Below are 24,012 nucleotides of genomic sequence, written 5' to 3' on the forward strand. Positions count from 1 at the left end.
TCTATATATCATCTTCATTTTCTTTTAATTTCACTCTAACAGTGCTTAGGTATGAATTGCAATTAGGAGATAAACTGCCAAGGGAAAGGCAGAAAGACCTCTTTATATGAAGTAAACTTCTGAGACTATAGCCCTTTGGACACCTCATGCCCACTGCACTCGGTGCGTTCACATTAGTTATTTAGATTTAATTTTGGGAAGTGAACGCCTGGTTCTCCCCATCCTACTTTTATTCCTCCTTCTCCCACCTTTTTCTTTGGTATGGAAAAGGAGGTACACACAAGCAATATGTTCCAGTTTCAGAAAAAGTTTTAAATTCCAGTACTTGCGGTGGTTACATTGGAAAGTCTTTTGAAATAATTGATCACAGGACCAGGAATAACTGAAATTTCTTTGCCAAGAACAGAATTTCATTTCACTAGAAAATGTATGTTATATGGATATGGAATCCAACAACGTTTTATTTGGAAAAAAGTATTTTTCAAGATGGAAATTGTTTGGACATAGGGAAATTTCCTGTATCACAGGTGAAAACCTACCTGTAGGGGCTGAAAATTTTCTAGGTTTGCCTCAGGCCCACCCTGAAGAGCACAGAGACAAAGACTTGTACTATGTGGCCTGTATGAATTAGACTATACTTCTCTCCTTGTGTAAGTAAGTATTAGGAGAATGGAAGTGAAGTCTGGACAGAGAAGGAAAAGAAAAAAAGAACAGAAGAGTAAGAGGGGCTATAATGGAAAGGAGGCAGAGGGAATAAGTGAGTCAGGCTGTGTTGAAGTGGCACTCTAAATATTTTATTTCTACCAGTTACAGTATCTACATTTTCTAAGATCAGTATATTCTGTTTTCTTTTAAATCATCATTGGGCTCTGTAATGTAATTTTACATCATATATTATTAACATTTGTGACAATAAGAAATTCTTGAAATTACTTCCATATGTGATCAAAGTATAAATTTTGTGAACAAAACACAGTGTGTCACTGTACAGATTTATCTTATATATTTTATGCTGCAGGGTTAGAAATCTGGTATAACAAATCTTAACACTGTCACGCCCCTGTGCAGTTAGTTTTCCTTAAAAAAAGAGAAGCCGATGTTCTTGTAAACAGTACACTGTGAAAAGTAAGATTTGATAATTCCTAGGTATCATCTCAATATACACAAATTGAAAGATTCTCCTACGGGCGTAGTCATTTTACACATCAAGAGACCCATGGAGACAACGTTATAAAAGGCAACATTTGTTAAAAGGCCCCCGCAGCTGACTCTGCATTGCTCGAGTCAGAGCCGCAGCCACCGCCAGTTTCCGCAGTGCCTTGAGGTTGGAAGTTGATTCCTCCAAGGCAAACGTCAAGTAATTCGACTTTGTCCAGATGACTGAACAGTCAGGCTTCTCAACCACTTCTTTCAAATGGATTGTTCGGGTCGGGTTACTTCACTTTGAGGTCCGTCAGGGCATCGGAGATCTCGTCGGCCTGTGCGGAAACACTGGCCGGCGTGACGTGGAGGTGGATGTCGTACTGCTGGTCCAGGCCAAGGTAGCAGTCGCTCATGAAATACAGTGTGTAGATATACCTAGAATATGAAAAAGGAACGAAAAGGTAAAACTACCGTTCTCATCACCGTTGCGGTTAATTCTTTCGGAACTCTGGTGGGGTAAGACTCTGCTTACCTTCCAGGTACTTCAGGAGTATAAAAAGAGATGGAGACAACATGATGATTTCGGACATATCCCACTCTTTTCAGAGCGATAAGTTCTCTCTTATCCACTTCTCCTAATATCAAAAACCATCCTTCATCTTTTGATTTGGGAAATCGAGGGGTGACTGCATGGCTGTCTTGCTTTCCCTGTAAACCAGGAAAAAAAAAGGAAAGATAAAGCATTACTAATGGCTAGATTTTCTATACCACTTGGCTGTGCTTAAAAGGCCACGCTGTCTTTCTTGGAGGCCATAAATCTAAGTATCTGGGATGTGTTTAGTTTTCAGGTTTGGTGTGTTTGATATGCTATCATCTACCTTTTTTCAAGATTCTCGAAGCACACTCTAGCCACACTACTTCGTGGCTCCATGAGAACAGAAAGCCCTCGAATCTTTCTCACACCATTCTTAGAAATGAAATTAATTCCCACTTGCAGATGAACAAACTGAGATACAAACATATCAACCAAGTCTTCCAAAATCTTATTTGCAAGAAATTGATACTGGGGGAAAAAAGTCAATCCAGGCTAGACTCTGGATCTTAGGATAATAAGCACTCTGTCACATAAACATCTTCCCCATCACCCAAGAATAAAGCTCACATGAAAAAGCACATATTCTAATACGGTGATATTAAAAAGTCCTTTCTCTGAGGAATGGGAAATTGTAAGCCAAACAATTTATAAAATATATTAATCACCATCATACAAGATTAACTATCACCATAATGACAACACTTGACGTCTTTATTTTAGATTGATTTTTTACAAAATCCAAGATTATTCTAGAGATTCCTTAAGACAACGATTTATGGTGTAAAATGTACTAATAATGACATGCTCTTAATCAGACTTCACTCAATATTCCAGAGAGAGTTGTTTCATTTAAGGCATTTTAAAAAGAGAGGTCAGAGAGCAATGTATTTTTACAGCACTTAGAAACAAAATTTTAGAGTTTCTCTAGCACAGTTAAAGCTAATGTTTAAGTACTAATACTATAGTAAAAAAAAAAAAACCCTTATACTACAATATTGTCAGAAATGTTTGCAAAGGTCTCAAAATAAAGTTCTCTCTAATTAGCGCTCTCAACGTACCTTAGATACACCTCAGTACACTGTTTATCCAGGCACTATGATAAGCTGCTTGAGCAGCTCTTTGTTGAGACTGTGAGCCCCCTGAGGCTGGGGTACATTGTTTAGCTATTTGTGACAGGCCTCGCTTCTGTCAGCGTGTCTGCACATGGTAGGTGCAAAGAGAACAGGGACTTGAATCGGAGAACTCTGTGCTCCCAGCCTGCTCTCATATTTTCTGACTCTAGGACCTTGGCAAATTCCTATACTCCCCAAGTTCCATTATTCTGTAAAATGGGGAATTTTACGCCTCACACGGCAGCTATAAAAAAAAAAATCTTAGTTTTCTTTCTCATGATTTTATCGGTATGATTACTACTGCCTTTTCTTTTGTAAGTTGGGATATACTGTCATCTAAAAATGCTCATATTAAAGCCTCTGAAATGCCAGAGGCCAATCAGTTCATACTTACACTGACTGATTTTTAGAATTAGAAATCTAATGAGATGGGACTTAAAGGCACAGTATTGAAAAGGTATTGTACCAACAGAAAGTTACTGACCATTTCGTGTGTGAAAACAGAGGGGACAGTATTAATGAACTACAACCTCACTCCTGAGGGCTAGTTCTAGATATGGGAAAGCCCCTGACTCCACTGAGCTAACGAAAAGGCAAATTCTTATTTCGATTATTATGGGCTAAAAAACAATCTGCCCACATGCTGTGTACTAATATTCTTAGAGGGCCCAATAATTATTTTTGGTGTCACAGGCAACAGAAAAGAGCACAGTAATTTAAAATAAAAATACCGCACATTTTTGGCCTGTACGAACGTCGACAAAGTTCCCTCATATGCATTCTAATGAAGGAAGCAGACAGATGTGGCAAGTGAGCCACGGGAAAGTCTAGCTAGCGTCTTCTTCATTTGGGGTGCTGGGCAGAAGTCTAGATTTTGAGATCCCTTCAGAGTCCTGAGTTTCTGGTGTAGGCGGCCTGGTGTAGGGCCAAAGAATCTGCACTCTTAAAGGTACTCCAGAAAATTCTGCTGAGCCTGCAGACCATACTTTGAGACCAGGACTCTAGGCATTATATTATTATGTCACGTGGGTATTCTGGGGTTGAAAAATGGCACATGAGGAGAACTGACTAACTGCAGAAGACTGACTCTTGCTGCTTAAGGCCAGTTGAGGAAGCGGGATTGGTGAAGGGCACGGACGCATTAGTAATATAAAAGACATGTGTGCTGGTGCGTGCTGGGATCTGGCGTGAAGCATTTGAGAATGGAAACCAAACACTATACCTTGTGGAACCCAAGGCTGACTCTCTGCAAGCTGACTTGAAGCACATACTCCTGATCAGCATGCAATCTGACCCATCTGTTGTCGTTGCGTTTGTCAGAAGTCACGGTCGTGATAGAGAGCTCATCGTGTCCTTCCGCTGAGTCATCCCACCAGCCTTTAACACTTAAGCCAACATCTATCACAGGCAAATGAGATAAGAAACTCCATGCCTGAATAAAAAAAGAGAAGATAAGGAGTGGTTAATGCAAAATGTAGTGAGCAACTAAGAAATAGTGAGCTTTTTAAAAAATCAACCTCTTTGTATTGAGATTAATTCTGGATTCAATGCAGTTGTAAGAAATAAAGCAGAGAGATCCTGTGCACCATTTCCCCAGTTTCCCCCAAGGGTAGCATTTTTCAAAACTAAAGTACAATATTAATACCAGTGATACAAGCCACAGCTCTTGTTCAGATTTCCTAGTTTTTCTTGTACTCATTTATTTGTGTGTAAAAATAGTGTGCTTTTAATCTTTGTGAAGTCCCTTTAAAAACACCTAAAGAAGTATTAATCATTACCTAAACTTGTGACCCCTTTCTTGTAAATCCCTTCTGGACATTGAGTGACTACTGACTACACTAAAAAATAAGTTTTAAAATAACTGTTGTTGAACTGGTTAGTTTTAGAGAAGCATTTAGTATAGCATTTATGTGACTTCTAAGGCAGAGAGCATTACTTGGGGATACAAAAGCAACTTGAAAAATGTTGTGATGCAATTGTTGATGTCAGTCAGTGTCATTCATTGATCATTTATTGTACAAAATGGGTTTTTCTTTTGCTCATAGTGCAAATTATTCTGAAAGGAAAACATTTCTATATGTTTGTATATATATCATAAGGAACCCTCTAAGTCTAGGGTTCTTTCTAGAAAGAAATATTTTATTTTGGCATTATCATATTGAGAATACCAATTTAAATGACACATATTAAAGGGGTAGAAAATATTTTACCAATTTTATTCCTGCTCTTTTAATTGAAAATATTTGTGAGAAATCAAAATGCAGATGGTAAGTGCTTATCAGTTTTTTGTTTGTTTGTTTGTTTCTTTTCTTTTTGCAGTACCCGTGTGGCCTCTCCCGCTGCGGAGCACAGGCTCCGGACGCGCAGGCTCAGCGGCCATGGCTCACGAGCCCAGCTGCTCCGCGGCATGTGGGATCTTCCCAGACCGGGGCACGAACCCGTGTCCCCTGCATCGGCAGGCGGAATCTCAACCACTGCTCCACCAGGGAAGCCCAGTTTTTTTTGTTTTTCTAAAATTTATTTTCTTTATTTTTTTGGCTGCGTCGGGTCTTAGTTGTGGTACATTGGATCTTCGCTGACGCATGCGGCTTCTCTCTAGTTGTGGCTTGCGGGTTTTCTCTCTCTCTCTTGTTGAGGCACGTGAGCTCAGTAGCTGTGGTGTGTGGGCTTAGTTGCCCTGGGGCAGGTGGGATCCTAGTTCCCCGACCAGGGATCCCCTCCATTGGAAGGTGGATTCTTTACCACTGGACCACCGGGGAAGACCCTATCATTGTTGAATGAATGAATAAATGAATGAATTCCTAAGTCTATGGAAAAGATGTACAAAAATAAACCTAATGTCCTCAGATAACTAATTGTCATCTTTTTCTAACATTTATAAATATGTGGCAAATATCAGTCAAGAAAACTTCTCTATATATTGGCTGTTTTATCTGTTGTTACCTTCTAAGTTAGTTTTTAAAAGCACATGAATACTTTAATTTTGGTTTTCCTTGTACTTCTTTAATATATACTACAGGTTTCCTGATAGGCTTTGATTTCCTGTTTGCTAAGACTTTATTGCTGTTGAGTATACCACCTAATTGAAATGAAGAAGCCCTGATGAATCAAACTATCCCTTAGGAATTCAAAAAATGTAAATCCAATGCAAATTTTCAATTCAACTCCAATCCTATAACTTGTCTTGTGAATCTGAAATTACGTTTGGAATAGATCTTGAAATAGTCAAGCCACAGAATGGTCTACCCTGTGCTTCAAGGTACAAATGATGGCTTATCCCTTGCTAGAACCAACAGTCACCGAGTCTAGAAGCTGTACCCACTGGATGTTCTCTTAAGACTGGCCAGAGTGAAGACACAAATACACCATTTCTGTAAAGCATTTAACTTCGTGAGACAACACAGGTAACATTTACCACGTGAAGCAAGACTTCATATGTTTCTTCACTTGTACCTTTAAATGAGTTACCAATATAATATTTTAAGTATTAGCAACTCGTTGGAATTTTATTTCACAAAGCTCCCCAAAGTCAGATCTGACTTTTATATATTTGTAATCTTTTGCAGCACTTGGTATTATTATTTTCAATCTTCAATGTATATACATGTATTTGTTGTATGTGTATATATTTGTACATATATATATACACACACAAACATACATACATACACACACACTCACATATGCGTATATAAAACATGAGCTGTTTTTAAAGAAATTGCTAAGACATTTCAACACCAGCCAAACATATTTATCTGAGGATTAATCTTCATCTATTGAATCAGGCAAGAGCACTGCCATGCATACAATTATTTAATTAGCAGCCAAATCCTCTGCCAGTCAGCAGCCGTTGCAGGCATACTGATGGGGTGGAAGATGCAAATCTCACAGTAGTACTGCTTTTTCTCATTACTACTGCAATTAGCACTTAAATTGATGCTTTAAACATACTAATTTCTGGAATAATTCAGGATTTGTATGTTACCTGGGATCGCCTCACTGCAGCGCTGACACCAGATTGCTCTGCAAATTGAAGCACTTTTGAGCCAAATAACCATCATCATATCAGACTGAGCCAATTTGCATTTGGTTTTAAAGATAACAGAATGGCAATTTATGCAAATAAATTAAGTAAGTTTACTTCTGAGTTCTCCCTGAACTAATTACAACAATGTTCTAATTTTTTATCACATCTAAAACTTGGCTTGAAATCACTGTACGTTATGTTAGAAATCTGTTGTTGCTAATAGAAGCCTTGTTTTCATTTTAAATATATTGTTTTTATTCATAATTTTGATGATAATTTAGTTAGAAAGGTAGGCCCTTATTATGAATATTTAAGTAGCTTTTGGTGCCAATTTTGGGTTCAACAGAAATTGAACAATCAGATTTTGATGCCTGTAATACTTTTTCCAAGTCCTGCTCGAAAATAAGTTCCACTGGAAAAAAAAAATGGCATGGTTTAGAAGTTTCTTTATTTTAGTATCTGCATTTGCAAGTCAATATGTTAATTATGTTATAAATCCTGAACATTAACTTTGACATGTTTAGGGTGAAATTGCTTAAGACTTAAAAGTCTATATATGCCAAATATTTCTGGCATTGTTTGTTCATGTTTTTGATCTTTCCAAAGAGAGTTTGGAGCAATGACCTATGTTGTCTTTCACAACGTAGATTCAGATTTAAATCTAAATTATAGGGTATACAAATAAGGAGTTTCTTTGAAGGACTACTTTAGAATCTAGAAACAATAAAGTGATTAAAATGGGGCGGGGGCATAAAAGAGTAATTGAGGGAACTTCACGAAAATATACCCAAGCATAAAAACAAAACAAAACCCACTCTGAAGAAGGGATTAGAAGGGCTCTTGAGCAATGCAGCCTAGTGATGGGCGAGTCATAGTAGGCCTTTCTCAGCCGGCTTAACAGCATTATACTGAAACAACCTTCTAATAACGCAGACGCTACTTCTAATTATTGTTACTGTCATTATTTAATACCGTCTGTTGAGCTCTTATTCTGTACCAGGAACTACATAGAGCAGTTTACATAATAACATCCTGCTTGATCTTACCCAAAACTTCATGAGACGGGTATAATGTTTTCACGTTCATAATCAGGGTTAGTAAATGGCGGGTGGAACTTAAACTCAGGAGAGTCTGACTCTGAAAGCAGCACTCTAAGTTAGAAAACTCTTGGTACAACTTCCCAGAGTGAGGGAGCATCGACACATGGAAGTGATGGCCTTACCTGCTTCATTTTTGGGGCTGGTAGCTCTTTTTCTATCATGGAGCAGAATCCATGCTCCTTCCCTCCACAGGCGTGGATCAGTTCAGGGAGGCACTCGATGGAGCCAGCGTGCCCGGCACGTGGACCCTTTATACCTGGGCTCCATTTCCTGAGAAAGAATAACGCCAACCAAATGATTCTTTCATAGCACAAATGAGATTTTCTGACAATGATGATTTATATGATTAGAACAGTTTAGAAATTAAAGTTACTACAAAGCTTTTTAATTTGTTTAACATCTTTATTGGAGTATAATTGCTTTACAATGGTGTGTTAGTTTCTGCTGTATAACAAAGTGAATCAGCTATATGTATACCTACATCCCCATATCCCCTCCCTCTTGCGTCTCCCTCCCACCCTCCCTATCCCACCCCTCTAGGTGGTCACAAAGCACCGAGCTGATCTCCCTGTGCTATGCGGCTGCTTCCCACTAGCTAGCTATTTTACATTTGGTAGTGTATATATGTCCATGCCAAGGCCACTGTTGTTAAGCTTCAGTGAGACAGCATTCTCATCAATCCAAGGCAGTCTGGCTATCACGACATAAAATGTGTAAATCATATGTGAGCTCAGTAGATAATTAGGGTTGACAGACGGTGATTTCTATAGGAAGGCACTAAAGTGTGATAATGCTTTCATGTGGATAAAGTACGGAACTGGCAGAGCCCTGACATGTTTTTTTTTTTTTTGCGGTACGCGGGCCTCTCAATGTTGTGGCCTCTCCCGTTGCGGAGCACAGGCTCCGGACGCGCAGGCTCAGCGGCCATGGCTCACGGGCCCAGCTGCTCCACGGCGTGTGGGATCTTGCCGGACCCGGGCACGAACCCGTGTCCCCTGCATCGGAAGGCGGACTCTCAACCACTGCGTCACCAGGGAAGCCCCCTGACATGTTTTTAATGGATGCAGGCAAATGTCTCTAATATAAGTACTTGAATAAAGTTTTCATTGTAAGTTGTTGAGATCATACAATTAAAAGTGCATTTTGGGAATGTTTGAGATCTATAGCATAAATAGTGCTGGATCACCAGGAATGGAATCTACCTAAATCTATTTCCTGTTTATATAGCAAGATGAACAATATCACTGAAATTAGACAAATACAGCACTTTTCTGGGTAACAGTAAAGAATTGGATCAAATCTCCTAGGCCCCAACCAGCTTCCCTAACAGACCCATGTGCTGTCGGGTTAGTACCCTCACGTGTCTCCTTTTCTGCTGAAATCCAACTCCCGTAAGTTTTAGTACCATATCGGAAGGGTTCCTGAAACTGAGCTGCAGACACATGAGGTATCTGCTCTTCCCCCCAGGCCACCTGCTGCTGGTGTGCCCCCCACCCCCTCTGAATGTGCCTTTTAGTTACCAGGGACATCCTGTGGTGGGGACTCAAGCACCATGGAAACACCTGCCCTGGAATCCAGTATACTTCAGTCAAATGGAGGGCCTTCCCTGAGGAGACCCCCCATGTGTGCCTGAGGTTCTGCTTGGCGTATGTCTCCAGATGCCTCAAAGGGCTGCCACTCCTTGTCCAGCTGATGAGAGGGAGGGGTGCATGATGGCAAGCACAGCCAGACAGTTTTGCTTGTTTACATGACTGTGAACCAATATTTTGGCTGCAAACTATCTCTCAACTGGTGTGAAAGAAACATTTGCATTTGAACACTGCCCACCTTGCCTGTAATATGTATTGTTGTTTCCTTTGCTAAAATATATGTAGCCATGTACATAGGACCTAAGAATTGAAAAATTTTATCAGGAATATAAACTCCTCTTTTAAACGCAGGTTATATCTTGAGCTGCTAGTATATATAACTGCTCAGTTTTGGACATTTTGCAGATGCACAGTTTACTTTTGACAACAGATTTCTGATCCCTCAAATCTATTCTGCAATAAAAGAAACTGGTAATTTATTTTGCTCTAGGTCACAAAGCACTTTAATAACATCTTTAACAATGAAGGCTGATATTGTAAAGGAATAAACACAGTTAAAATGAAAATGTATTCGATGTTGCAAATGGAAAACAACTTAATAGAAGGTTAAAATGAACTGTGGTTCAGCTTGGGACCAATGGCCAAATTCCAAGTGGGAACGCTATGTCGCTAGGCCATGTCTCCCTCTGGGAAACATGGGCATTTTCACTGTAAAGAATCAGTATTCTAGGCACCACATGAAATTCAAGTGACCATACATGTAAAGGAAATAATTTTTTGAAATAATAAAATCCTATTACATCGAAAATTAAAATACTTACCTGAAAATGTGAAGATGGTGGTTTTCTATGTGTGGTATCGTAAGAAGAGAAGAGTCTTTCAACCACCGCCCCTGGATCACCATCTGCACCAGGTTGGTGATGTTCAGGACAGTCACCAGCCAGCCCTGGTGTGCAGCCACGTCCAGCATTGCCTGAACAGGGAGAACGCATGTTATATCATGGCACCTGCCCCCTCAGTGGGGGGTCTGATGATGATAGCCTTAACAAAAAAACAAAAAAAAAACACCCCAAGCATTATACCTCTAAATTACTATTAATTAAAATAGAAACCAAAAAGTAAACTACAGTTGGAGTGGAGGGAACACACTGAACCTCTCACAGCATTTTTTGAACATTACTTTGTACAAAGCGCCAAATATTTAACTTTTTTAGGTCAGCAAAGATAAGCAGATAATATTGGCACCTAGTAATAAAACAAAGAGAAAAACTCAGTGTACCTCGAGAGCAAGTACCTCTATAATCCACTGTATCAAGAGCACTAGTGGCCGCGTTTAAAGCATAAATCTCAGGTAGTCTTTTCCAAATTTAAAAGCAATAATGGCAAGGTGATAGGAAGTCTTCTTGCCAAAAAAGAATTTTCCCCAGACAGCAGGCTAAAGGCAGAGCCCTGGTTTTCAATGAAAATTCTATACCACACACTAAAAGCGGGAAGGACCAGTGGTACACGTGGAAGGATGAGAAGCTATTCATATTAGTCTATACATTTAATCCAATGTTTTATGGACAAACAAACGGCTGCATTTGCTTAAGGCAAAACTAAACAGTGAAATCTTATTTAAACAATGGAGAAGTTTACACAGGCAAAGCTAGTTCAATTAAATTAGATTCTGGTGAATGCTGACTTAAAGACACATAAGTTAATATTATGATCTGAGGCAGCTACGTTATACAGTTTTAGGAGTGTACTCTCTTGTTTTGGGAAATGAAGAGATGAGGGTAAGAGAAATCAGATGTACTTCGTAAATGCCTAAAATGATACTTTACTGTTTCACTGATGGTAAAATATTTATAAAATGTTGTACAAAATCTATTAGTACATTTTTAGAAATGGTTCTTAAAGGTCTATTATGTTAGTAAAATTGATTTGCCATACTACTTAGTACTAGTGAATCAGACATATTTTCCTTCTAAGTTTTGAATTTCCTACTTAGAGTTCTCTAATTTACGAAAAGTAAAATAGTTTAAAAAACATTTGGCTAAACCAATCTGTGGTCTTTTTACACACATTACAGGGAGATGGATCCACGTCTCTGGATGCCATGGTTAGCGTGACGGAATGGTCAAATTGGTCTTTAGCACCCATGAGCCTACTAATTGTACATCGTAAAGCCTAATGGCTGGTATAATAGGTATACTTATATGTATGTATACGTGTATGTGTGCATATGAAAGTGTTTACATGTACAAAGGTATATGTTTATAAATCTAGGGAAAGCTCACTTCTGTTCTTCCTATTTCTCTGCACAACTGATTTAAACACTTTGTCTTTGAAGTATATGAGACAAGCTGGTCATGAGGAACACTACTCAGACGAAAATAAATGTATTAGCTCACAAGTCACAACTCGCGAACTCCGTAAGGGAAGAGAAATGAGTAATTATACCTCATGAGTAATGCAGTATCATGATGATGTCAGAAGTTGTAATGTGGAGTAACTATGGTGATTTTACTTGTGATTTTTACATTACAACTTGACTGGAAATAAATTCCAGACCACAAGCTCACATACTAGAAGAGCTGGATGGACGGACCATATGTTTTTAACTTTGAAGTTTTCATGATGAAGTTGAAAGATTTCATAAAATTTATGAGTTCCCCACAATCTTTCTTTGTATGATCCAGATGTGAAACGTAAAAAATCATGCAAAGTGATTGCTTACACGAAGTAAATGAAAAGGCTGTATTATGAATTGAAAACTATTATTTATTTATCTTGTTTTAATTTCAAGAAAAGGCAGGTAGGGAGACCAGGAATCCAGGATGAGACAAGGTTGTGACGACCCAAATGTGCTGGACAAAATGCTGCCACACGGCTGTGCCCAACCACTCCCTTGTGGGTCCTGTTTTCTCTGCTCCCTCCTGCCACTGCCGTAGCACAGACCCTCATCAACTCTCACCTGCAATATTATAAATATCCCTTTATCCTCATTCTCATCTAATTTTTCTTCAATCCATATTTTATGTTGTTACCACAGTACATTTTTACAGAGGCAAAACTGATCACGTCATTCCTCTGCTTAAATTTCTTCAATAGCTCCACGCCGTGTAGAGGACAAAAGTTAACGCTTCTCTGCAGGTTCTCTTTTTATAAATCCTGCTCCCTCTACCATGTCTGCCTGGGAAATTCCTAGTCATCCTTCAAGTTGAGCTCAAATGTTACTTCTTCCTGTGAAGGCTCCTTGATGGACTGTAGGCACTTCTTTTCCTACGCATCTGCTAATCTTGACACAGGCCACCACTATCCTATTGTGAATCTTTGTTTATACATGTGCCCATTAAATATAGACTCCTTGATGGCAAGGTTCTGGAAGTAGTCTTTGGAACTGTAGCCCTAGCACAGAGCACTCAAGAAATATTCAACTTATTAAAGAATATTGGTAAACATCCAATTACAATAATTATAACAAACATTCTACCTAAGTTACTGCACACCTGCCAAAGGCAGCACAGCGCAGGAAAACATTACAAGCTTTGATGTCAAACATAGGTTTCAACCCTGATTTTGTCCCACTTACTATGCGTAAATTTTGGGAAATCACTTAACCCTATGACCGCTAGATTGCTCACTGATAGAAGGGTGTTATATGTCCATACAGGGGTGTGATGAGCGTAAAATGAGATGATGTATGATGTAAGATATCTACTATACTGCCTGGAACAGTATAGATCTGTTAGGCCTCAATATTAGATCTCAGTAAACAGGTACCTGTTTTAACGTTCCTCTATGATGAGATGAAAAGAACACCCTAAAACAACTCATTCTTTCTCAGAGGGACTTCCTTTGGACCTTTGGGGGTTAATTTCCACACTGAGTAGTACAGGGATTTGAGGAGCAGGGCATGTAAGGTGGGGAGCAAATGCATGGAATGGGCAGAACTGTTCATCAGCAGAGGTGAGCAACTGCAAGAAAGTCAGGGGACACATAAGGCCAAAGACAGACCCTGCAGCCCAGGCCAAACTGGAGGACATGGGCCTCGTTCTCAGTTTGAGTGGACAAGTCCGTGTCACCATGCAGGTAGGTACCTGAAGGGGCTAAGGCTAAGGGATGGTCCAGGTAAATGGGTTTGAGGGTCTGGCAGGTCACCCTGACATACCTCTGCATGACTGAGCCTAGGAAAAGGACACCTATGTCTCACTATCTTTTACAGCAGTCTTCCTGGTAGATGAGAACTAACAGGTGGGACAGTATGGTACTGGCACAAAAACAGACACACAGATCAATGGAATAGGATAGAGAACCCAGAAATAAACCCACGAATTTATGGTCAATTTATCTACGAAAAAGGGGGGAAGAATATACAATGCAGAAAAGACAGTCTCTTCAATAAATGGTGCCGGGAAAACTGGACAGCAACATGTAAAAGAATGAAATTTGAACATTCTCTAACACCATATACAAAAATAAACTCAAAATGTATTAAAGACCTAAATGTAAGACCGGATACTATAAAACTCCTAGAAAAAAAACACTGGCAGAACACTTTGACATAAATTGCAGCAATATTTTTTTGGATCCACCTCCTAAAGGAAATAAAAGCAAAAATAAGCAAACGGGAGCTAATTAAACTTAAAAGCTTTTGCACTGACAAAACGAAAAGACTGGAAAAGGAAACCACTGACAAAACGAAAAGACAAGCTACTGAATGGGAGGAGATATTTGGAAATGATGTGACCCATAAGGGGTTAATATCCAACATACAGAAACAGCTCATACAACTCATCATCAAAAAAAGAAACAACCAATTAAAAAATGGTCAGAAGAACTGAATGGATATTTTTCCAGAAAGGAAATGCAGAGGGCCCAGCGGCACATGAGAGGCTGCTCGACATCTCTAATCATCAGGGAAATGCAAATCAAAACCACAGTGAGGTATCACCTCACACCTGTCAAAATGGCTATCATCGAAAAGACCACAAATAGATGTTGGCGAGAATGTGGAGAAAAGGGAACCCTTGTGCACTGTCGATGAGAATGTAAATCGGTGCAGCCCCTGTGGAAAACAGTATGTACGTTCCTCAAAAAACTGAAAATAGAACTAATATATGATCCTGCCATCCCACTCCTGGGTATATATCCAAAGAAAATGAAAACACTAATTCGGAAGATACATACACCCCAATGTTCATAGCAGCATTATTTACAACTGCCAAGATACAGAAGTGACCTAAGTGTCCATCGATAGATGAACAGATAAGGAAGATGTGGTGTATATATACACAATGGAATACTACTCAGCCATAAAAAGATGAAATTTTGCCATTTGCAGTGAGATGGATACACTCGGAGGGCATTATGCTAATGAAAATAAGTCAGAGAAAGACAAATACTGTATCACTTATATGTGGAATCTAAAAAATATAACAATCTAGTGAATATAACCAAAAGGAAGCAGACTCACCCATATAGAGAACAAACTAGTGGTTACCAGTGGGCGGGCAATACAGGGGTGGGAGAGTGGGAGGTACAAACTACTGGGTGTGAGACAGGCTACCAGGATATATTGTACAACACGGGCAATACAGACAATATTTTGTAATAACTGTAAATGCAGTGTAACCTTTAAAAATTGTATTAAAAAAAAAAGGACTAATAGGTATATGCTCCTCCTTAGAATGGGGCTGGCTTTGGTAACAGCTGGAGATCATGGCTCAGTTCCCCAAGACACCTCAAAGTTCCTTACAGAGATTTAATACTCAAACAACAAAAGGTTGCTTTAGTACACCGAGGAGAAAAAACCCTGCACATTCTTCCACCTTAGTATTAACGTTAGGCAAATGCTGAATCCCCCTTTACCTCTTAACCGTCTTCTACTGGGCATGCTACCTATCAGACAAAGCTAGGATGATTCTAAGTCTATGGGAACAAATAGGTGGAGGCTGACTCCACGCACGAGACTTTCTCCTACTAAGTTAAAATCAACTTCAATTGATTGCTGACTCAGAATTCTTTGTCATCCAGCTGTGAGAGTGGAAATATGATTCCTAGCATTGCACTGATTTATGAAGTTACACCACAAATAAAACCTTACCATAATTAACAGAAACTGTGGGGTTGTCATTTATTTATAGGAAAGCAGGCAATGAGTGTGGTTTTAAACGCATTTTAACCGAGGTGCCACTATGAAGCCAGGTGAGAAGCCCAGGTATAAATGAGCTCTGGAGAGAGAGTATGGGCTAGGGATGTGGACTCAGATATCCTGGGCACAAAGCGGGCAGCCAGAATAGTTAAAATGAGCACCTTTGGGGCAGAGCTGAGGATAGCAGAGCGGCAGTTACCTGGAGATAAGATGAGGAAACGCAGGAAAGACCAAAGGGGTAAGAGCATGTAAGGGACTCTTAAGGGCACTACTGAAATAACTGCTTACAGTGGTCCTTTGTTAAGCATGTACTATTTGTCGGATACTCTGATAACCATCTTATGAAAGTTACTGAACGAAAACCCATTGTACAGATGAAGACATTGTGGCTCAGAGAGGGAAAGAAATATACCTAAAGCTGCATAGCTCTGGTTAATTGGTACAGCTGGGATTCAAATTCTGGGGAGCTTGACTCCAAAGTGCTTGCTTTTAACCAGAATAGGACGCTGCCTATAAAGTTCAGGATGAGAGGAAAGTGTGTGGAATTCCATCGGGCCCTAGATTAGAACAGAAGATTCCTTGATGAATGTGCTACGAGATAAAATGAGACTTTGAGAAGGTTTCCCGACAACACAATGTTTAAAGCAAACAATAAGTTTGGATGAAGCATAAACAGATGTATAATTCATGAACACTTGATACTGGTTTGAAGATGGTGTGGTATACTAGAAAGAGGCTTGGCCTCAGAGGTTAGAGGCTTGTGCCTTTAAATTAACCGTAAGACCTGAGGCAAATGACTTAATGGTATTTGTTTTTCTCATCTAAAAAATTTTAAAAACCAAGGAGTTTGATTAGGCTTGTGTCTATCTTCTGTAAGCTTTACTCTTTCATCAATAAAATGCCAATATACTCACACTATAGTGTTGCTTGTTTTTATAAAGCTCACTTTCTATCTTTCCAGATGGACTGTAACACCCTTGGAGTTAGGGGCAGAAAAGCCTAAGTCAAAAGAGAAGGCAGTCTACAGTAGGCACAGAATAAGATGAAGAGACAAAAGACCCTCTTGGGATCAGAAGAGGGTTCCACTGCTGGGGCGTGTGAGCGAGGGCCTCAGAGAAGAGAGGCTTCAGCAGGTCACTGAGACCCCACACAAAATCACTGAAGAGAGGGAAGCTCTGAAGGAAGAGAATGGAAATTGATAGCACTCCTATCACAGGGTCTCAGTCACCTCTTCGAGTTGGAGGTGATGCCTCCTCCTGGGAAAAAGCACTGTAAAGGAGCATGAAAAGGTCTGGAGTAAGTACTGGGGGAATTAGTGATGTGAATAAAAACCAGAGCAGTGTTGAGTCTCAACAGCATGACTTTGAAATAATAATTATAGAAATTATTAGAAACAAGTAGAAATTATAGAAATAATTAGAAATGTTTTGTGATTGTTTCCGACAATAACGAGTAGGATTAATTTGGGTGTGCAAGCAGAGAATTCGGATGTTGAGATTTTAGGTTACTGGTGACATCACTGTTGAAATGGACAACTCTAGGGCCAGTGACAAGTGAAGACACAGGGGACTGAGGACTGGACCGAGGGATCAGGGAGGGGAGGAGAGATGCCCGGCTGATGAGTAACAGAAACGTTCAGTCAAGCTGACAGGTAAAGAAGTGAGGTGAGAGAGGAGAGTCAGGGGGTGATACCATGGAGGTGATGGCAAAAGTGGTGTGGATATAGTAATGATTAGAGCAGAGGAGTTTGGGATGCATGCGATTACAGTGTTGAAAAGGTCATCTGCTGAAGCCACTCTGGTGACCGCAGGAGCTGGAATGGAGCTGAAGGCTGTGAACTGGGGTTTGAGGAAGGTGGGGAAAGAGATTCAGACTTAAGAACACAGATGAAAAAGGAATCTTACAGACACAAAGTAAAATATACACGGGTAAAAGAAGGAGGAATCTGAGAAGAAAGACTGGAGAGCTCTGAGGAGGTAGACTTTGATTATTGGCAAAACAGGAAGAATGAGTCAGCTCAGGAGTTTCACAGGGAATGTAGAAATGAGGTGGTGTTTGCGTCTGCCTATGTCTGACTGAGAGCAACAGAGGGAGGGAGAGAGAAAGAAAGGAGAGACGAGATGGGTGAGGAGAGAGAGAGAGGCAAAAACAAAGAGGGGTACACATACTCTACACAGCCCAGACCTCATCCTCATGTGGAACTCACAGGGCAAACTCAAGAACCCGGCTTTGTGCAAAGGTCAAACCACCACCACTACCCCCACCAGAAACAACCTGCCCCTCATCCCCACAATCAAAATGAACTAGAGTTCAGAGAATGGACACTCTCTGGAAGAGAATTTTTTAGGCTGTAAGGGTCCTGAAACCAACAGCATGCTTTTTGACTTGAATACACCTCATGTCCTCAATACTTACTGTGAATCGACTTCAAGAATTCCCTAAGCATATCAAGCTGGGTCTTGGCATTTAAATTCAACCACATTTCATAGTGATGTTAACTATTTCTGCAAAGGATAGATTTATCCAAATCTACAGATATTTTCCTTTGTTTTCTGCTACTGTAGATTATACTTAAAAATGCAAGCTTGACAATATATCTGTGTTTTGTATCAAATACATTTCATTCAATTATTGTGAAAAGTAGCAGTGAAATATATACAAACTGTACAGACAGTATGCACATGTAGTGTGATGAAAATATTTGCACAGTAGTGTGCAGACTATAAAATACTTTTGTAAATAGCTCTTAATACCAAGTATGAGGCAGACATTAGTACTGTCTCCTTTTCACAGATGGGAAAACTGAAACTCACATAAGTCCAGTGACTGTAATCGCAATGGTGAAAAGTGGTAAGTTAAGACTTGATTTTGGTTTTCTAATTTCATTTTCTGTGCTCATCACACTACAGTCTACAACCTCTGAATGATTTACATATACCCTGTCTTATTTCAAGGAGGATTTAAAGTGGTTTACATCTATCCTTTTTTTCCCTACCTAACAGAAAAATGCAGACTCCAGACAAAAGCATTATGCATTTAACTGATTATTGTCTCTGAACAAATTTTGTCAACAGGATTTTTGAAAACCTGAAATTTCCAAATAAATTTTAATCCACCACTTGGTTATAAAACTACATCTTAATATTTGATATGCAGGCATTAAATATCTTTTGAAACATAAGTGAATTCTGGGTTTAAAGAATCCAAGTTACTGTGACTGAATTAAGTCAACTTCACTGCAAGGAAATAGCAACACTGACTTAGGTCACTAAAAGAAAAACTATCATTTTCAATGTGCATCAGGAGGCATGTTAACAGATGCATAATGAGATGTAGCTTTAAGATCCATTGTTAAAAACTTTCTAAACTTCAGTTTGCAAAGTCTGTGAATTTAGTCCTCAGTCTCTTCCAGCTGTGGCTGTAGGGTGAGCATATGGAGCAGTCAGAGATGCTCCCACCTCTCTGCTCCCTCTCAGCATCTTGATGACCTGCATTCTCTCTTCTTCCTCCCTTTAGCCTTTCTCCTCTTCAAGGAAACTTTCTCCTTTTCCTCACATCTCCTGATAGTCATCCTAACGTATCTAGTGATAGTGTAGGGACTGCAAAAACCACATGAAAATAAGGTCATGAGGAAGGTTGAAATGGCTAGAAAATGTTGCTACGTTTGTTCAAATGAAATGACATAAACATAATACATGGTCAGAGTTGAAGAGAAAGACTTATTTAGTCCAGAATGAGAAAAAAAATTTCATTAATTTATAGAAACCAAGTTGTTACTTATGGAACATCATGAAAGTGCAAAATACTATGGAAAGATCATCAAAAACAATGAAAGTGTGAGAAACTCACAGCCAAGAGGAGCCTAAGGAGACATGACAACTAAATGTAATGTGGTGTCCTGAATGGACTCCTAGAATAGAAAAAGGACATTAAGTAAACTAAAGAATTCTGAATAAGTATGGACTTTAATCATAATATATCAATAAAGATTCATTAATTGTGACAAATGTACCATATTGATGTGAGATGTTAATTACAGAGGAAAACTGAGTGTGGGATATACAGGAAATCTCTGTACTATCTTTGTAACTTTTCTGTAAGTCTAAAACTATTCTAAAATACAAAGTTTACCTGAAAAAGAAACTATGGAAATTCATCCTAGGCAGCCTGTTAAAACATTAGTTGTTAGACATCTGCTAGAAACTGCACTATTTAGTTCAAGAGCTCCCGGAAGTTTTACAACGATGGGAAAACCTGAAGAAAAGCTTTCTTGACAGAAAGGCACACTCCTTTAAAGGTTCAGGTCAGCTGCAAGTAATGATACAATATTTTGTCAATAATTAAAATGCTATAAGTATATTTACAAGAATCTTTTTCAATAGCAACAGTTGTTCACAGTAACTTTCTCCTGAACTTTTACCCCCAGAAGGTTAGCATTCAGGAAGCTCAGCTGCTGTCTAACAAACTTAATTAATCAAAAAGTCATTTCCGAGCTGTAACTATGAGTAAAAGCGCTTCAAGTGTGCTAGCAAGCCTACAAGTTAATCAAAATGCTAATGCAGTACAAATTAAAGTTGTGATTAACATTTCACAGTAGCTGCTTAAGTGAATTGATCACACAAATGGGTTAAGCATTACTCATTTCCTACAGCCCCAAACGGGAAAAGGGTTGTTATGTGGGTATGAGGAGAAGAGCTGGAGGTAGAAGGATCCTTCATAATAGCATCATATCGTCAATAAACCAGCACCAAATTGTCACTCAAAGGCTTACAGGTAGAGTCATCCAGGGGGAAATAGCCTTCCAAATTATATTATAGTCCTTGAAGGGAGATCACCTGTAAATCCACACGAGTAAGTGAAGGTGTTTTACACCTCAAAATCCACACATTTGTGTTAGTTTTGGAAATGCTAAATGCATTAGCTCTGTGTTGCGTCTGTAGTGGGGAATGGTGCTTTGTTTTAGGTGTTTTGGGTGTTCTATTGTGGAATTAAAATGTAACTTTGATACAGGATAAAATAAGCACTAGCTGGATGATGATTCTGCACCACAGTGCAGATCTTTGCATCTGGAAGAAAAATCACTCAGGATTAAGTTCATTTAAAATTATTTGTTTTGAAATACACATCCATTAATGAAACCTCACTAGGCTTCTATGGCAAGATATGAGCTCCTGGCAGTCTTGCTAGGAAAGCAGCCTGAATTAGACTTCCCTGTCTCTATGCATTTGATAAGGTCACATGAATGTTTACAACAAACAGACTACATTTGTTAGTAGACAATTCAGATTTGGCAGATAATTTTAAAAACATTGTGAGAATCCACACACAGTAAATCTCCCTTTTCAATCCTCTCTTAAGAAAGAACTAGAAAGGAAAAAGTGAAACATTTATTCATTCCATTCACCCATGATATATTGAGAACTATTATGTGCCAAGAATTATGCCCAAGTCACCTTAACAGTCAGTGACACTATAAATAGTTATTGATGAGGTTCCAGCATATTTTGAATATGAATCAGAATCCTCCAAATGTATGCTCATAGTATTAATATTCCTTGAAACATACCCATAAAAATATAAAAGATATATTTAAAACTTAATAGTGTAATTTTCATCTTAGGATCCTTTAACGACTTCAGTTGCAGAAATGAACTCTTTGTAGATTACTAATTATGTATAATCCAATTTTGGAAGTCTAAAAATTATTTATTTATCACCCTTCCATCTTTTTCTCAAAATGATTTGAAGAAGCTTTCTGAAGCTTTCTATTGTGCTGTACTGTCCACTTAAAGATAAGCTTTTCATTTGATCTAATCATAATAATTATAAGCATTTAAAAAAATGTGAAAGGATTCTACTAAGAATATACAGGAGATTTTATCTATCATTGCTACATCAAAACATTTCTTACAAGTATCGGATTAAGGATTTGACCAAGTACTTCTTTTGATAAGCTCGGCACCACCTGGACTATTTTCACTGCTAACTGTATTTGACTCTATGATTCTAGAACTTGTTCATTTAATTGACACTGACATTCTTCAATACATTTAATTTATAGCCCACTGAGCCTGTGCTTAGTGCATCCATAGGTAAATACTCCTCAAAGGTTATGTTAGCCTTGCTCCATGGCAGTTCTATCTCCTGGTATCATCAAATATTTCTAGCTTTTTAATCTACTAAAAATGGGGATCATTTGTTAATAGAAATATAGACCCAGCTATAGTCAAAGTATCTCTCAGTTAAAATAACCAGATCAATAAAAAATATTCATATCATTGTATCTTTTGCTTCCCTTATCCTATTCTTTTCTATTCTCAGACTCTAATGTATGCATACATTCATATCTTAAGTTTATTGATTAAAATACTTAAAAAAATAGTTTGAAGACACAATGTGTTTTCAGAATAGCTGTGGGTTATAGAAAATATACGATACTAGTTATCTGAAATGTAATACACTTTAAGTTTATCAGAAACTGTCAGAGAGATAAAGAGGTCAAATTATTGTTTTGAAGTTTGGGCTAAACAACAACCCTACCAATAAACTTTTAGGGATTCGGTTTTGCAAATTTACGAGGGTTTTCTGAACAGAGGAAAGCATGCCAGTTCGTACATTTCCCCCTTTCTCTATTTATGCAGCTTATTAAAGTTATTTTTTAACAAGCACCTTTTGTGACAATTGATAAATCCTATTGGAACATGATAACATTAATTTGAGTGGTATATGAGTTACATACTATCTCGTGTGAAAGAGAAGAAAGGCTGGAAACTTAGTTGTTCAAAAAAACTTGGGCCTTAAAGAAAATGATGTAAAATGACAGCTCCTATATTAAAGTCAGATGCAAGAATTTATGAAACAATGGAAACTTACCCACCAGAACGTAGCTCCTTAAAGGTCTTCCTTTCAGGCACTGAATCACCTAAATTATTTTCAAAGCCAGTCTCCTGGTTTACCTTTTGCCTACTTCCATTAGTGCAATGGAACATGAATTCAATCTATATAAACATGTGCCTTGGTATACAGAATACAGAACTTCACATTCCCTCAATAGTAAAGAGGAGATGTCTGTTATCTTTTGGGGGAATTGGTAGTTCTGTATCTTGGGACAGGGAATCTCTGAAATTGCCTATTGTTACTAGACGTTTGAAGTTTTTCAAAAAGGACTAGGGGGATGGACAAAAGCTGCCTCCAGGGGAGCCCCGCTAGTGGTGGTGGTGGTGGTTACCCAGTGAAAGAAGCCCAGAACCTAACCTAAGCAGAGAAGGCAAACGGTGAAGAATGAAAGAGGAACATAAAATGTGTGTATGTGTGTTGTAATAGTAAACCTAAGCACAGTCATTATAGTGTGCATTACTACTTATTATTAGGAGTATCTTATAATTATTATGGCATTCCTTTTTCTTCCTGTGGTTGTATCAGCGATCTGATCTTCCCCCCATTATTTCCAATTATTGTAGTTTTAGGGGAGACTCTGAGGAAGTAAATGGCTAATTCACTGCGTTACCTAGCATGATATAAAAACCTCGAGAAGGATCATAAGCAGCTGAAACAAAAAACATATCAACTGGACACTATAGAGTGATATAATAAAGCAATTACAAATATCAGTCATATTAACAAGTCCCTCTTGGAAACTGGTTAAAGTAATTATAGGCAGACTGTTGAAAGGGAACTAGAGTAATTAAAGGGAGGTGACTTGAGTATACATTGAAAAGAAGGGATTAATTAAAAAATATTATTCATGTTCTAGTGGGAATTCTTGGTCTAAAAAAATGTAGAAATTCCTGTGAAGTTCTCACATTTTAAAATAAATCCTGACTAGGCCCTGAGTACAATTTTTAGATCCATCTTTACAGGGCAAAGGGAACCCAGTAAGATAAACTTTTATTATATATCCAACCTATGCTGAAAACTGTTTTTCTTTCTGCTATGATCTTGGGAAAGTTACTTAGTCTTCATCTGTAAAATAAGGATAATAATTGTACTGCTTCCTTGGATTATTAGGGCAAATGAGTCTATGCAATACGAAGCAAGTAGAACAGAGCCTGGTACAAGGAAAATCCTCAATAAATGTTCACTAGCACCACTGTTAATGATGGCCTGCCTTATGGACCGTCATTACATAGCAATTTTTTGGTGTGGAGTACAGGGATGGTATGCAGTTCTCCAAATATTCTGGTTGAATTTGGTATTTAATATACATTAATTCCAATTTCAATTTGGAAGCATAGGTTTCCAGAGATCTTTCTAATCAATCTACACTGTCATATTTCTGTGTGTGTGTGTGTTCTCCTTTCATGAGGT

The 24,012-nt window shown here is 38.6% G+C and overlaps 1 protein-coding gene across 2 annotated transcripts in view; it reads right to left on the reverse strand.

The window, feature by feature from the left end:
- Positions 1–581: 581 nt before the first annotated feature.
- ASCC3 (activating signal cointegrator 1 complex subunit 3) overlaps positions 582–24,012 on the reverse strand; it is a 334,028-nt gene continuing 310,597 nt past the window's right edge. For both annotated transcript variants that reach the window (XM_079939010.1, XM_079939009.1), the window contains 5 exons: positions 10,388–10,539; positions 8,100–8,247; positions 4,073–4,282; positions 1,676–1,851; positions 582–1,578 (listed from right to left, as the gene is read on the reverse strand). In XM_079939010.1, the coding sequence (XP_079795136.1) occupies positions 1,434–1,578; positions 1,676–1,851; positions 4,073–4,282; positions 8,100–8,247; positions 10,388–10,539 (831 nt within the window). In that variant the 3' untranslated portion in view covers positions 582–1,433. The remainder of the gene's footprint in view (positions 1,579–1,675; positions 1,852–4,072; positions 4,283–8,099; positions 8,248–10,387; positions 10,540–24,012) is intronic.

Source organism: Stenella coeruleoalba (genome assembly GCF_951394435.1).
Source record: "Stenella coeruleoalba genome assembly, chromosome: 12".
In the NCBI taxonomy this organism is placed as follows: Eukaryota; Metazoa; Chordata; class Mammalia; order Artiodactyla; family Delphinidae; genus Stenella; species Stenella coeruleoalba.